The sequence below is a fragment of the Acomys minous genome (assembly GCF_964271855.1).
Source record: "Acomys minous genome assembly, chromosome: 2".
Classification (NCBI taxonomy): domain Eukaryota; kingdom Metazoa; phylum Chordata; class Mammalia; order Rodentia; family Muridae; genus Acomys; species Acomys minous.
In genome coordinates this window covers 139,014,733-139,032,074 of record NC_140484.1, presented here as the reverse complement: position 1 = coordinate 139,032,074, position 17,342 = coordinate 139,014,733, and the positions used below count along the sequence as shown (strand labels likewise).

The window sequence follows — 17,342 nt, the reverse complement described above, 5'->3', positions numbered from 1 at the left end:
AGCAGTAAGGTACTTGAATAGTGTGCAAAGCCCTGGGTTTGATCTTGAGCATGAAGAGAAAGAGAGATGGGGGGAGGCAGTGAGAAAATGTGAACCATAGAATTTGATAATGGATTGCATGAATAAGGATATGGGAGGAATATTGAATGAAATCTAGATTTTGCTCTAACAGCTGGTTGAACAGTGATTCCATTTATTGAAATACAGACATCTATGGAAGAGTTTCTTCCTGTAGGACATGGGTGGCAAGCCAGGAGCTCTGAATTAGGTATGACAAGTTTGAAACACTATGTGACAGTCAAGTTTATGTTAAGTGGATCAACAGATACAGGTCTGGAACTGGAGTTATAAACTAGAGAATCATGAGTATGTAGATGCCATGTAAAAACCCCTGGGCAAAGAAATATATCAGGAAACAAGCAAACACAGAAGAGGCCTCACAATATGCTTTTAATGCTTACAACATCCAGAAGAGGTCCAGATATGCTTAGACATCATAAGTATATTGTGGTATCAGTTTTTATATTCTCTAATTTTCCTTTGACAATTTTGAATTATTTCTTTGAATAACAATTCTTTTTCTTTGAGGCAAAAACATAGTTTTTAACCAAGAATGTATTATATCTGCCCTCTTTTGTAACTATTTTCATCTCTTCTGGGATTCTGAGTTGTAATTATTTCTGGCCTAAAGTAATTGTGTAAATGAGTTAGCAGTGAGATCATTGTAAAAATGTATGGAGTAGATTTGTAGTACAGGAAAATAAAAAGTTGTAAAACAGATGGTATGCCTTTGAAATTTATCTCTTTTCAGCATCACACAACATTCGGGTTTGGCCGTTTAATTATTTGTTTTCTAATTAGTACGGCTTTATTTCTGGCTTTGGTCATTTTTCCAGAAGTCTCCATTTTCAAGCCTCTAACATTTGTCTCTCTGAAGTCTTTGCCAAATGGATAAAAAGTGACAGATATTGTGTACTATATTGGACTCTCCTAAGTTCAGTGTATGAAATTTAGAATGCTGGCATTTTACAAGCTTCTGAAAGGCATGACTCGTTTCTTCCTAACACTTGGAGTCTTCCCTCCTGTAATTCATGTCCTCTGCTTGAAAAAGTCTAAAGCAAGACGGTTCCCTCAGAGCCTGACTGCTCCATATCAGAGCATGTTTTTCTCAGTACCTAATGCTTGGCAACATCTCTTTTTCAAAGAGCCTTCCTGGACAAAAAGTGTCTGTAGTTTAGCCTATGTATTGTGCATCTTGAAGCGTGGCTCATATCTTAAAAGTATTTCAAGAAAAAAAAAGAATTATTTTTCTATATACATGTAAGTGAACAGAATTTCAAATAAATTCTAAGTGCCACCCTGGTTTCAAAAGCTGAATGTGAAGAAAAGTAGCCGGATGACCATGCAGCAGGGGTGGGGATTGAGGAGCCCTCCTCCGCCTGGGGGGTGCATGGTTATTTTCTGTGTCAGCTGCTTCTCCTTTCCTCTTTCCCATCCCCATCAGATCATGAGATGGTTGCTTCTTACTAGACCATTTTAGTGGCCTCTCATTTTCTTCAAATCCTTAGGTCACAGGTTAACACCAAGAATTTAAAATCTAAAACCACCAGTATAAATTAGGAGAATTATTTTCTTCTGTGGCTTGTAAAAAGATAGCTCCCAGTTCTGGGCCATCTTATCATACCTGGGTAAATCCTTCAACATGTTTTAATGTATGCTGTAGGCTGCAGACCCCTAGCAGCCTCTCTCTCCCCAGAAGCTAAAAGTCCAGCTCCCCCTGTGTCTCTTGCTCTCTCGCGCCCTCTCTGGCATATAGAATGCTGTGCTATGGCCTTGCAGTCTCCCCCTCTGGCAGCTACAGGATAAGTTTGTGATCCTACCTGGTCCTGCCTCTGTGCCTGCCCTTGACTTATAGGCCAGGCCGGTCTAGATCATGCGGTATGAAGCTTGCCTGCCTCCTAACCCCTGAAAATAGATGGGCCAGAAACTCTCTTTGTTCTTTGGAACTGAAGGATGTGCCTGTCCCTCCAGGAACCCTGTCACCTGACACATGGTATTGTTTCCCCTAATGTAGCTCCTCTAGGGATTTGAAGAGAAGACTCCATTTTCAGGCCTCATCATGCTGCCTAGAGCCTGATGCTCTGTCTTGTCTAATGTTCTCCCACACAAAACTGGACCATGGTTGTCAATGGGTGTGAGGCCCTCTCTCCTGCAAAAGTTTATCCTCATGGGTCATTCATTATGTGTCAGCTCCTTACTACAAATTTATTATTCTTTCTTTGCTGCTTAACACCTACCATATGCCAGGCCCTGTGCTATAATAAAATATAGTAAACACATAGCAGGCATGGTCTGTCTAACATATGGACTTATAACGTAGTAAAGAAGAAAGGCCATATATAACATGCAATGTAATAAAGAAGACACAGGGGATCTCTACGTGACCAGAGGGGAAAGGACAGGTGTTCTGAACCCTGGAAGGCCAATCTGACAGGCAAATAAGATGCTGAAGGGAATGAATGGGGAAGAAAACCAAGAAAGGAAAGATAGCCGGCTGTGAAGGGATTAAGTCCCAGGCCAAAAGATTTTACCTGCATCCCATTGTGAAGAAAACTTGTGGGGGAGGCTGACGTGCAAGGTGGCTTATTTTAAATGAGTCAACATCCATTTAAATATTGACCCTGCCAAGGTGTTTAATTTCTTGAGTTCTTTATATATTTTAGATATTAGCCCTTTGTTGCATATAGGGTTGATGAACATCTTTTCTCAATCTGTAGGCTGTCGCTTTGTTTTGTTGACAGTGAGTATCCTTTGCTTTACAGAAGTTTCTCATGAGGTCCCATTTATTAATTGTTGATCTTAGGTCCTGAGCTGTTGATGTTCTGTTTAGGAAGTTGTCTCCTGTGCTAATGAGTTCAAGGCTCTTTCCCACTTTTCTCCTAACAGATTTAGTGTGTCTGGTTTTATGTTGAGGTCTTTAATCCACTTAGACTTTACTTTGTATAGGCTGATAAATATGGATCTATTTGCATTTTTCCTTACAAGTAGACATCCAAACTCTACCAAGACAGGGTAAGCAAGTTGTCAATAGTTCCTGCCTTACAAATACATATGTCACATATTCTGGGCCAGAAGGCTGAAGATGATGCTCCAACTTTTATAGAGAGTTTTGGGTGACTGTTCAGGCAGCAAACTGTCTCTGTCATTTTTTTCATTTTTGAAGCTCCTAACCTGCACTTCCTGTTTACTCAGGTAATTAATTTTATTCTTTCTCAAGACTGTAATGGGGTTGAAGACCAAATAGTTTATTTTCACAATTAAGCTTAGTTGTTTAGGGGTTAAGATGTTTTTAGGTCTAGATAGATGTTTTAAATTGATAGAGATGAGATATGATAGATATTGATTTACATTCAGAATTTTAGATGCACCAAGATAGGAAAATGTTTTCTTCAAGGTTGCCAAATACAAACAGCTAAAACACTATGAATGTAACATTAATATAATTCCTCATTGTTTCATGGTTCTTCTTGCTGTATATAGTTTATTTTATATATGTGTAATAACGTAAATGTATACGTAAAAAATATTATTAAAAATAAATATTGACCCTGACCTCAACAAGTATCATTTTATTTTACATATTCAGGCACTGTCAGGGTATAAAGATGAACAACATAATGTCTTCTACAAGCCATTTCCCATGAGTTAAGTGTGCACTTTGTTCTATGGCCACATCCTGCAGAGGCGCCGGGGACCACAGTCCAGGGCCACATTCTGCAGAGGCACTGGGGACCATAGTCCAGGGCCCACATCCTGCAGAGGCACTGGGGACCACAGTCCAGGGCCCAGTTCAAGGATAGTCTCTCCTGCTGTGTAAACAAAGGCTTTACTCATTAATTTACAAATTTTTATTCAACTTTTAGCCATTAGCTTTTGACCTTTAGCTTTGACAGGCACACCCATACTAGAATAGAAATGTTACGATGCCTAACTAGTTGGGGGCTATTTTTTCCTCCTATATATTTTCATCCTAAACATTTTAAAATTCCTTCTTCCATTCTACAACATAGTTTCTCATTTCTAATTATCTTATCTATCTATCTATCTATCTATCTATCTATCTATCTATATACATACACATATAAGAATATGTCATTACATCCCTAATTAATGAATCTTTCAATAAAATTATGTTTAGAAGACTCATGAACTAGGATTTAGTCAGTATTCCGTTATTGATACATACTAAAAAATGAAACATATTTGTTGAGTAACTGCTATGTACTGAAGGGGACCTGAGGGCCAGTCTGGTATAGTCAGTGAGTCCTTCACAGTCTAGTAAGGCTTTAAAGCAAAGCCCAGGTAGATCCTGTAGGAAAGAATCACATATCCTATAGTTCAGCAGTATGCAATTTGGGAATAATATTTTAAGTTTACCAAGGGAAAAATAACTTTAAACCCAAAATTTTACATCCATACTGGTGGTCATTGACATGAAAAGAAAAAATGAAAGTATTTTCAAATATGTGAGGCCTCAGAAAGTCCTGCATGGACACCCATACTTAACACACTTGGTGGACATGTTAAGAGGAGCTGGGTGCACAGGAGTCTTTGCATATCTGGTATAGGGGTTATTGGTTTCTTAAATGAAGCAAGAAACAATACCAAAGAAGAGGAAATAAGCTCATAATAATCCAGAAGTATACATTCAGATAATATTAATATATTTCAACATTTGGCGCACTGGGAAGGGAGTAAGAACATGGACTCATGAAAAGATAAAAAAGGAGACTAATAGATATCAGAGTTTGAAGTACTGAAAGATTAAAAAAAGATAGATATCTTATTCTAATCTTCTAATATGTATATTATTATAATATCTTATGTATTACTGACTATTTTAATTGTTCTAGCATATGTATATGCATTCTGCTATCTTATCCGTATATATGCAGGCACATATGAATATGTTGTATCTTTAATGAATCTTGCAAAAATTATGAAAGGAAAAGGCTTATGAACTATGATACATGTATACATATGCATGTATACAATATAGTCAATATATATTATATACGTTTTATATATATTTGTAATTTTCTATGTGCTCTGAATATGATCCCTTTGTCATTTATATAGAAGCACATACTGAATATATATGCAGATAATTTCCTCCTACTTTATAATGTATCTATAATGTATAATGTATAATTTACATTTCTTAGTGCTGTCTTTGGTAAACATTTATAACTTTGGTAACTTTTCCATGTGTTATTTTTTCTTGTATACTTAATAGTCTTTGTGTCCTGCCTAATAAAGTTTTTACCCACTCCAAGGTCCCTAAGATGATCTCCTAAGTTTCCTCCAGAAGCTTTTCTAGTTTTAGCCTTACATTTGTATTTTGCTACATCGTGATGTTTTCATGTGTGTTGCAATGTAGGAGTCAAGGTTCACAATTCCCTAGAACAGGGTATTTAGTGGTCTTGGCAATGTAATTTTGAATGAAAAAAAAATCCTAAGGTCTGATGCTCATCTTATCAAGTTAAATCAGCCAAAGAAACATTTCACTTTGAGTACACATAGGTATGATTAAAATATAAACAAGACAACAAGGAAATGACAATCCCCCTGGGAAGGCAGGGTAGTGGAAAACCAAGTAGATAACGAAATTTAGTGTCCATTTTCCACTTGTATAGTCACACCCCTAAAATGCATTACATTATAAATGAGTGAGTAAATGAAAGTAAATCTTTGGATGGATTAATGATGAAAATACATTTTGAGCAACAAAAATATAAATGCAGTTCCAGTGTACTCAGAGCCCAAGGAAAGGTATTTAGATCCATATAAAAATAATTTTGAGTTTAAATGCTCTACCTTCTAATAATTTAATTAGGTCTTCAATTTTCAATGGAAGCAAAGACACAAAGCATTTCATTTCTAAAAGATTTTCCACCAAGTCATTATGCTCATTTGTTTCCTGAACACAAAGGCAGAAATTTTGAGTTGTCATTGGTACTACAGAGATTAATTATGTACATATGCATATTATATATGGTAAAGTTGAAGTTGGATGCAGACTATGCCTTCTTTTTCTTGTAAAATAGAAGAGGCTGACGTAGGGGGAAAGCACACAGAGGATTACTACAAGTCCTTGCTCAAGCGGACTGAGGGTCCTGAAACTGATTCCTCATGCCATCTCTGCTGATATGTCCCCTGAAAAGCCCCCTGTACAGCCAGGTGTGTGCACACCCCAGTTGGAAGACTGTTGGTTTGAAATCAATATATTGAGTTTAAAGGCTCAGCTTTACCTCTAACAAGAAATTCTCCACTGGCAGTTGGAGACACACCTCTATACAGTAATTTCCTAGGCTCCTTCCTCCTGAGGACCAGGAGGACCAACACTAGCCTCATCCACTCATTCCCTGCTACACTTGTGAAAGATCAATGGGTTGACTGTTTTCAACATGAAGTGGCTGCTTATCTTAGTGGTTGTTGTTCCCATCCAGGCATCAGGGTAATTGATCAGTGTTTGTGTAGCTCTCTACAGCTTACACATGCTTTTTCCTGATGCTTACATTGCGCATCAGTCATATGAAGTCAATGGGATTGCTGATGGTAAATTCTTTAAATGGTGAACAAAATAGGAAAAATAATATTCTACCCCCTCCCTCTCAATAAAGATAATTACCATTAAGTATCCTATGTGTGCTTTTTATGTATACATTATACAAACAGATTCACATCTTATAAACTGCTCTTTTTCATTTAATAATTGGGAAAGTTTCCTTATTTAAAAAATCACAATATTAGACCTCCAACTATGGATGTTTTATTATTTTGTAAATGTCTTCTTATGAATATAGAACATGTAAATTGTTTTAGATCTTTCTTGTTACAATCAGTGGCTCAACAAATGTTCTCATAAGTAGCATATCTATAGAATAAATTCTGTATGATAAATTACTGGTCAGAGAGACTACACACTATACATTTTGATAGGTTACTGATAATTTACATGCTGAAGTAAGAAAGGGAGGGAGGGAGGGAGGAAGGAAGGGAGGGGGAGGGAAGGAAGGAGGAAGGAAGGAAGGGAGGGAGGGAGGAGGGACAGAAGGAAGAGAGGAAGGAAGACTCCTTGAGTCTAGAGAGAGGACATTAGTTAAGAGCACTCATTCAGCTTTTGTAGAAGACATGGCTTGGCTCCCAGCACCCACAGTGGGCAGCTCACATCCCCTATCCCCTGCAATTCTAGCTCCAGGACCTCCACTACCCTCTCCTGGACATTGCTGGATTCTAGAAACCAGCACACACACACACACACACACACACACACACACACACACGTACACACATGCATACATACATAGACATACACACACACCACACACGTACACACATGCATACATACATAGACATACACACACATGTATACACACACACACACACATACACACACACACACACACACACACACACACACACACACACACACACATACACACCCCTAAAAATGAATCTTTAAAGAAAGAAATAAGGTTTGACTACACCCTCATGATGCAGGTTGTTATCACATTTTAATTTATTCACATTGTAATGTAAAAATCAACATATCATTGTTTGGATCGAGCGCTATTATATGATTTTAATAAAGTTCATTTTTTGTTGAAAAATGTATTCCTACTAACATCACCAATGCAAGTATACTAGCTGTTTACAGAAGTAGAAACTGATGATATGTTAAAGTTCCAGAGTGTTCTCCAGCTTTGTCATTTTATTTTCCAGATCACACTTCTAATTTGTAAAAAACAAACAAACAACAAACAACAAACAAAAAATAACAACCAAATATTTATTAATCATGTATTATTTACAAAACAATGTCACTCCTTGAAAGTCAGACTTGTTTAGATGAGGAAATACCATTAAGTCTCTATCTGTGGGGTTTTCCACTAAGGCACAGGATCAGAGTCTTAGCACTGGACCATTGCTTCTCCGGAGCACACACCCCCACCTAATTTTTCAAACTAAAATGTATCAGCCTTAGCTACATGTTGGCTACACAAATGGAAATGTTGTAACTAAGAAGGTCTCTTCTTGGGGAAGCCTCCAGTGAAATGGTCCCTCCAGCCTCAGAAGTGAGGATTTCAGTGTCTGACATTGATTCATCCAGCAAAGGGAGTTCAGGAGCTAGCACGCCTGTGCAGAGGTGACATGCCATCTAGTGCCCGCTGGCAGTTCCAGCCCATCGTTGTGTTGTTTCTTTGGTTGGTTGGTTGGTTTATAATTTCTGTTAGGCTGAAAGGCTCAAATATACGGGCTATTACTTCTTGGTTAGTCCAAGTGTCTGATGGAGTCTCTTTTTCAAATGCTAACAGGCATGAAGGAGGGAGCCTGTGAATGGGCTTTAGACAGAGGCAGCGTGCACGCCACTTCTGGGTGTCCAGAGTCCAGGCTTGCTAGCACAAGTGAGTACAGGAGGCAGCGAGTTAACTTTCTCAGCGGTGGAGTGCTTGTGATGGTGATCCTATTTTAGATCTCTTTCTCTTCCTTGCAATCTCTTTGGGTTGAGAAATAGGGCGGTTTCTTTGAGTACAAAGGAATTCTCACCATATAGTGTTAGCCTCTGAGCTCTTGGGTGTGCATATAGGTGATCCCGACACTTGAAGGCTTGCCAGAGATATGGACACAAGATAACATAGGCAAGCGTTACTCTACACGATTAACCCAGGAATGTAAAATGACAACACAGGGTGAAACTGCAAAATTATCTTAATAATTGAGAAAAATCTACATCCAACTTCTCTGCCAAACCCCTAAATGTAAAAATTCTCTGCTCATTGCAGATAGACATAAAGGTAAAATGAATTCAGGCCAATGTTCACTTAGTACGTTAAGGAATACTAGAAATCCTCTAGTCAGGTTGTTGGTAGTGCAGCTGTTGTAAACCTTCACCAAGACTGGCTTATGTCGTCCTGCCTTTTTGCCAAGCAGTGGACTTAGGGAGTGAAAGTCAGTGTTGTGTCTGGAAAATTCTTCTACTGCTTGCTACATTTTGATCTGCTTCCAGCATTGTATTCATGTTCTTTCTGTGCCATGAAACACCTCTGAGAGATCTCTGTGGGCATCTTTTCTCAGCAGCATTTCCATTCTTTCTGGAACAACACCTTCACTTGTCAAATCTGCCTTCACTACTTCCTTTGGCTGTATGCAAATCATGGAGTGTCCCCATCCCAAGCTCTGCTTCTATTATTCCACCTTCTGTCTGATTCAAATTTTACTCCTAGTATTAGCATTTCTTTCCTTTGCTGCACTTTTACCTTTGCTGACTGATTCCCTGGAGACAAGGAGACCCACGAATGAACTGTCCAGCAAACACCGAGTATCCAGGAACAAGTACACGTCAAAGGAGAGACCCAATTAGCCACTGATTGTGATGGGCTCCTGTCTGGTGTGGGCTACAAAGCCAGTGGTGAGGTTTACAATTTACATAATGATACTTAATATACCAAGGCTAGTGAAGGCTGAGCTGTGTGCTTGAGGGACTGACTAATGCTGTTAGTTAAATCATGGTAATTGAATATATGCTCATGAAGACTTTGAAAGCAAAGGTTGCTGAAATAAACTGCTGTCATGTTGTGCAGATCACATATGATTATCACAAACTGTGATTATCTTTTGGTTGGGCATGGTCATGTGTAGACAGGTCCATCTTGCTAAGGCTTCTTAGAGGTGACTTGCAGGTGCATGCATTTGCCTTGTTCTTCCTATCAGGATATGTTCTGTGGGAAAGAATGACTTCTAAGTTCCAGTGCTTGGTAACTTCCATTGCAAATTGCCTGGCAGGAGTCTGGCTGCCTTGTTCTCAGTCAGGACTCTGGCTAAGAGAGGCTCCAGATCTTTGTATGTACGCAGTAGGAATGGACGCGTCATGAACTATGTGCTGTCTCCCAAAATGTATCACCTCAAAGTTATAATTCTGACAAAGTCACAGAATCCTATTCAAAGAGGGTAGGAAGTGAAATTCACAATATCTAAAGGAGTTAACCTGGGGAACATCTATTTGAACAGGACTGAGGTTACAGATAGATATGTCTCCTTGCTAATAAGAGCATCAAATTGAGCCCAAGATGTGTATATTTAAAGCCTAGGAGCCTGAGTACTGTGAATTCTGACAGAAGGTCGGGAGGAAGCTAAGAAGTTACAAGCCCTGGGGATCAGAACTCAGTCTGATGAGAGCTCTGAGGCAATCCGGCATTGTAGATGGCTCTAGCCCTCCACGGCTGCTGCCTTAGCCCCGTGTGTGCTCCCAGTTCTGGGACACATAATAGAGATGACTTTTAACCTGGGCCTTGAAGGGAATGTAGTCCATATTCTCAGAAAGGGATGATAAAACTAGGGGGATAGAGGAGAAATGAGTCCAGCCAGGGTGAAGAGTGCTCAGATGCTAGGAAAAGGTAAGACTCTGACCTTCGAGGAGGGCTGAACAGGCAAGCCATGGTCTCCTAAGGATCTCTTCTCATTATTACCACTCTGTTCTTGAAGCTAACCTATTTTTAACCACAAGTATATTAAACTCAATAAATCCTCCACAGTGTATTCAGATGGCTGTCTTTAATGTGCCCTGCATTATGGTTTTCTGTGTCATTACTATATAACACTTAAATCTACCTACATACAAAGGCTCCTTAGAATTTCTGCATACCAGTGCCCACACTTGAAGCTCTCATTTTAACCTGACAGTGATCCAAACATCCTGTCCAAGTGTTCTTTAGCAGTTAAAGTTGGAATTTTAAAAAGAAACTAAGTCAAGCAGGGGGCATTTGAGCCTACATGTGTGTGTGTCTCAGCACATTAGATGGGTTTTTGGGAAATAGAATTAGTGTGAAATGACCAGTTTTGGTTTGCTAAGGTCATACCTGGGGTAGGAACAGCACAGAATCAGTTACAGCCAAATGGCTACATTACATAGAAGTATTCCAGGCAAGAGTTTTCAAATCAATGATCTATCTTCTCAGATATATTGTTTACCTAATTGACTGAGTATGGATGTTTTTCCTAGACATTTGGTGTTGGGTAGGGTCACCTTTAGCATTGAACCTACTAGCTTTTGGGCAGTGTCTTACCAGTTTCCTAAAAACAATGTTAAAAGCATCTTGGCTGCCACAGAATTGCCATGCCATGCTGCCTCCTTGGCACAGACCGGCTACATTTACTTCTTCGTGACTTGTCAATGGCTTCCCTTTAACATTGTTCAATCATAAGTGATGTCATGTGGCACTTGGCCACTGTGGGTCAGGGCACGTGCTCCAACAGATGCCCAGAGTTTTGCTACTTACTCAGCACTATAATTTTTCCATGTGACTGTTGCTGACTTGGGGAGAATATATTAGTAAGATATTTAACAATCTTTTTGAACCCTTATAACACAAACATTTATTTTTTTTAATCTTAGGGCAATGCACTTTCTTCAGCGAGACCAACCAATGTATTAGAAATGATGAAAGAATGGAAAAATAACCCAGAAAGTGACGAGGACACCAAGAAAGATGAGACCAATCAGCCCACTAAAGAAAAATTGAAAAGCAACCAAATCACAGGAGGTGTCCTTAATGTCAATGATGACAGTCCATCAGCAAAGACAGGAAAACAGGTAGGCAGAACCACTGTGGCAGGGCTCCAGACTGCTCAGCAATTTCACTCACTGGAGACTTTGTTTTGTTTTGTTTTTGTTTCTGTTTTTGTTTTGCAGCTCCATTATTTCACTGTTAATTGGTAACAAAGGCCTTCATCAGTCAGCAGATGACGTCCTCCTGCCTTCTAAGCCATGAGACTTAGCAGCAGTGGGGCCTCATATTTAGGGCCAGAGGCTATTCAGATTAGGGCTGCCAGACCCTTCTCTGTGAGAGAATGCATACAGATTAAGCATCCCTAATCTGAACGTCCAGCAGTTTCAGATGAAGGACACTCAAACTGTAGTAAGTGCTGTAGGCTTCAGGGCTCTATTAGCCTCTGTCTTAACTGCTTGTCCTGATACTGCTGCCTGGACACTGCCACAGCCAGCAAATGAGCGAACATGACTGCGTTCCAGCTAAGCCTTTCCCGATGAGACAGATGGTATGCCAGATTTGACCCATGGCTCCAAATTAATAAGTTTTATACACTACCCAGCCACAGAATCTAGAATTGGTTTATATATTATATGCAAAAGGTAATTATTATACTATCCATTATGTACACATAATATATTGTGTATTATTTCATAAACATCCAAACTCCATAGGTTTGTCATTTACCTGACTAGATGTGAGCAGCTTCCTGTCTGTGGTATAGTATTGTTAACATTTTGATCCTAGGTTGTAGTCTGTTAACTGGATACCCTGACGTTTTGCCCACGCAACCCCTTCCCTATTTTTTATAAATATCAGTATAAGATTTTTCCTCTTTGGGCTTTCTCTCCTTGGTCTTGTGTCCTAGCTCTTATCTGAGCTACACATCCTGTCCTCAGGACAGTACAGATTTCTTCGTTTGTTGTTGCTTTCCAGTTCCCTGTAGCCAGCAGGTAGGCAGAGCACAAGGGGGAACTGGCCGGGTGAGCCCTGACCCATGCCCAGGAATGTGCAGGAGTGCTGGCCCCACTCCAGCCAAGATCCCTGTCAGAACCTTGCAGAAGGGGCCTGGGAGAGTGACCCGCTGGCCTGGGAAGTTCTGTGTCTGCTGGGTAGTAAAAGGCTGGACAAGAAACTTAGCCTAGTCACTTAGATTGTGTGAAAGAATCACACTTTTACCATATTGTAAACAAGCTTATTGAATTCTCTTCTATAAATTCCAACAGCTTCCAGAGTGCCTGCTGCTCATTCTTATTATTCTTATTATCATATTTCTTTCACATCCCAACCACAATTTCACCACTAAAATGATGTATAGGTAAATTAAATGGAAACATAATGTAACAAAACTTACAGGATATACCAAAACCAAGAGGGGCGGTTGTTGCAATAAGCGCACACACACAAAGTGGAGATGTGAAGTAATAAACCTAACGGTGCATCTCAATGTACTAAGAAAAGAACAAAGAAAGGAAAGAAATAGTAGACATCAGAATAGAAATCACAAAAGCAATATTAAATACCAGTGAAATAGTTATTGTATACCTCTAGCTAAAGTAAGTAGAAAAGAAAACTTGAAATCAGAGATGAAGTGGGGACATTCCAGCTCATACCACAGAGCATTGGACTGAACAATTTGTTAGATGTCTAGCAAACACATTACACCTATAATGTAGGTTAGCTCTGGTATCAGCTTTTTCTGTCCCAGTGACCAATATACTGATGAGAGTGGGTGAGGAATTGTCTACTTTTGTTCTACCAGAGCCCCCCCTTTCTCTCTTTCTAGGTCTAGTTGTGATTGTTTTATGAAATTTGGTATGCAGATATTTTGTGCATATATACTTACAATCATCATATTCTCTTTAATAGATTGTTCCCTTTGTTAATATGTAATGGCTTTATTTGCTTCTTCTGACTGATTTTGGCCTGAAATAGTATCTGCATAGCCATGTACTTGCATAGCCATTCCTATTTGTTTTGATTTTTAATTTGCTTGGAACATTGCTTTCTGTTCTTTAACTTTCAGTCAATACATGAAATGTCCCACAAAATGGGTTTCTTGCAGACAACAAATAGTTGATTCTTTCTTAATTCTTCTAATTTGCTTACCTATTGCTTTAATGAAATTTATTTTTGCCCATGTTCTCATAATGTGTGTATCTTCCTCTTCTATGTCTAATGTTCCAAAAGCATCTTCTGAAATTCTGACTCAGTGGTCACGAATAGCTTTAGTTTATGCCTAGAAGGTATTTATTTCTGTTTGCATCTTGAAGGATAGTTTTGCCAGATATAATAAAAATAGGTTGAGTTATCATTTTTTTGTGGAGCTTGAAATACATTATGCTATACCTTACTGACCTTTAGAGTTTCTTCTCAGATATTTGCTGTTACTCTAACATGTTTGCCTTTATGGGCAACCTTGCCATTCCCACCTCTTTCTTTGTACTCTGGGCATTCTAAACATAACATGGCATGAGAAGGTTCTTTTTCTGGTGTTATTAATGCTTTCTGTGTCTGATTATACATATGTTGCCCACAACTTGAAATTTTTTATGCGATCATTTTACTGAACAGATTTTCTATGTCATTATTCTGTATCTCTATATCTGAGTCTATGCCAAGATTCCTAGGTTTGTCTTTTAATCACATCCCAAAGTTCTTTCATGTTCTGCTTATAATTTATTTTCTTATAATATGGTCTGAATGTTCTAATTCATAAATCTTCCTTCAAGCCTTGATATTCTACCCTTGATCCAGTCACTGGTAAGGCTTTTAACTCAGCCTTTTATTTGATTTACTGAGCATTTTATTTCCAAGATTTCTACTTGATTTTTTCCATAACCCTTCTTTATTGAATTACTCTTTCATATACTAAATTGTCTTAATTCATTTAACCATCTACTGATATTCTCTGTGTATACATACATGTGAGTCCAAAGAACAACTTTGGGTGTTATTCCTTGGATGTTATCCATTTTTTCTTTCTCACCCTTTCCCTCATGCATTTTTTCTTTAAGATAAGGTCTCTTGTTGGCCTAGAACTTGCCAGGTAAGCTAGGCTGATTTTTATAGCAATTAAAGTTATAGCAATTACAGAAACTACACAAACATGTGAAGACTGAACAACATACTTTGGAATGATAAATGGGCCATTGAAGAAATCACGGGGAAAATTAAAAATTCCTAGAACTGAATGAAAGCAGGAACACAGTATACCAGAACCTTTAGGTTACAATGAAGACAATTCTAAAAAGGGAAGTTTGTAGATGTGAGTGACTACATATTTTTTTTAATCTGAGACATATCAAATAAATAACCTAATGATCTATCTAAAGATCTTTGAAAAATGAAAGCAAGCTAAAGCCAAGCCAGTAGAAAAAAAAAGAATTGATAAAGATTAGCTCAGAAGCTAATGAACTGGAGAGTAAAAGAATAGCACTAAGAACCAGTAAACAAAGAACAAACCCTTAGCCAAACTCACCAAAAGAAAGAGGGCCCAGGTTAATACAATTAGGATGGAGGAAGGATTAACCCAACAGCTAGTGGGGCTGGAGAGATGGCTCAGTGGTTAAGAGCTCTTGCTGTTCTTCTGGAGAGCCAGAGTTCAATTCCCTGCACCAACATGGTGGCCCTCAACTGTCTGTAACTTCAGTTTCAGGATATCAGAAGCCCTATTCTAGCCTCCATTGATAAAGGCATGTACATGGTGCACAGATATACCAACACGCAGGCAAACCTTACCTACACGTAAAATAAAAACTTAATTTAAAAATGCCACTGAAACTCAGAGGTCTGTTAGGGATTATTTTTTAAAAATATTCCAATCAGCTGGAAAATCTAGATGAATTGAACAAATTTCTGGGTAAATATGATTCTCCAAGATCAAACCAAAAAGACATAACTCTATAGATCAGGAGCCAACAATGATACTGAAGTAATAAAGTCCTCCATCAGTGAGGAGGCCGGGACCAGTCCCTTAGAATACAATTAACACCAGTGTTTTTAATGCTGTTTTATAGAGCAAGAAAGCAAATATGCCAGAAGATTCATAGGGAGCAACTATGACTCTCATACCAAAACTGGATAAGGATGTAATAATAACAATGGCCATAATGAAAACCATAGACCATGATAAAGACTTTGATGAATATAGATTAAAACTATTTAATGAAATACTTGTTAACTAAATTTAACACTACATTAAAAAGAGCATAGCCACGATGGAGTTGGTCTCATTCTAGAGGTGTAAGGATTGTTCAACATGTACAAACCAACAGGTGTAATATGGCACATGAGCGGAACAGAGGGACTCACATGATAATTCCCAATTGACTTTTAAGAAATCCTTTGACAAAATTCAACATCCTTTTATTATAAAACCTTTGAAAAAGCTAGGAATTGAAAGACTGTACATCAATAAAATAAAGGCTGTATATGATAGATAGATAGTCAACATTCTACTGCATAGAGGAAAACTGAAACTCTTTGTATGAAGTCAAAAGTAAGACTAGTGTTAACTTTTACCACTCTTATTCAGTATAATTTTTGCAATCTTTGCCAGAGCAGTAGGCATGATAAAGCAATAACAGGGATGCAAATAGGAAAGAGAATATTCAAACTATCTTCATTTGTAGTTGATACACTCTTGTACCAAAAGACCCTAAAGGACTTAGATTTGATAAACAATTTCATCAAAGTAACAAGATATGAAATCACCATACCAAAAATCAGTAGCTTTTCTGTACACCATAACAAACATTCTAAAAAAGGAATTAGGAATACAACCATGTCCACAATAGCCTAAATCTATATTATCTAGGAATAAACTTAGCCAAGGAGGTGAAAGACTTCTACAATCAAAAGTATACAACACTAAAAAAAAAAAAAAAAGAAATCAAAGACACTAGAAAGATGTTCCATCTTCATGGATTGGAAAAATTAATATTGTTAAATGATCTCAGTGTTGAAAGCAGTCTCTGAACTCTGTGCAGTCCCCAGCAACATGTCAGTAACATTCTCCATGGAACTAAAATGCAGTCCGAAATGTAAGCTGAATCTTTCCTACATTGCTTTGGTCTGGAGTTTCATCACAGCAGTAGAACCCTGATTAGGACAGTGACCAATAACAGTCGTATCTTAATAATGAAATATGCAGACATTCCATGACGGCTCAGAGCTGGCTTTACCACCTCCAGCAGTTTGGTGTGGGGCATCTCTAGGCCTCCATGCTTTCATTTGTGAATAGTAGTAACATCCTCCACTCAGGCATGTAGCACTCTTGACATGATGTTAGCCACAATTGCCTTACATATCATATTTCTAGTTATTTTACATAGAATATTATCAGAATTTCATTTTTCCTGATTATTTCAAGTTTCCTTTGATAGTATGTGTGCATTAGCTAGTATACCAAGAGATGTGAGGATAAAGCGATACTTCCGACCATTTGGGGTTTTGTGCATCCCATAAGGCTCTGCTATTGTTCTCACCAGGAGGATGTCTCATTAGCACCCCTGCCTCTGTTGCTGTGGGCCCCTGAGGACCAGAGGATGCCCTTCCCTGCTGTAGTGCAGGTGCTTGTGTGATGTGCTTTAGCATGATGTAACATGCTTTCTGGGTTTCTAGCTACCTTCCATAGGAAGCCCCGGGTCCTCAAATTAGGAAGATCTTGAACACATTTGAACTCTATCCACAGCTGTAAGTCTAGCCTAGCAAGGCCAAGCCCTGCGATTC

The 17,342-nt window shown here is 38.6% G+C and overlaps 1 protein-coding gene across 6 annotated transcripts in view; it reads left to right on the top strand.

Moving 5' to 3' along the window:
* The window catches only part of STK33 (serine/threonine kinase 33), a 158,762-nt gene that overhangs the window by 122,333 nt on the left and 19,087 nt on the right, over positions 1 to 17,342 (top strand). For all 6 annotated transcript variants that reach the window (XM_084772524.1, XM_084772522.1, XM_084772523.1 and 3 more), the window contains one exon: positions 11,456 to 11,653. In XM_084772524.1, the coding sequence (XP_084628650.1) occupies positions 11,456 to 11,653 (198 nt within the window). The remainder of the gene's footprint in view (positions 1 to 11,455; positions 11,654 to 17,342) is intronic.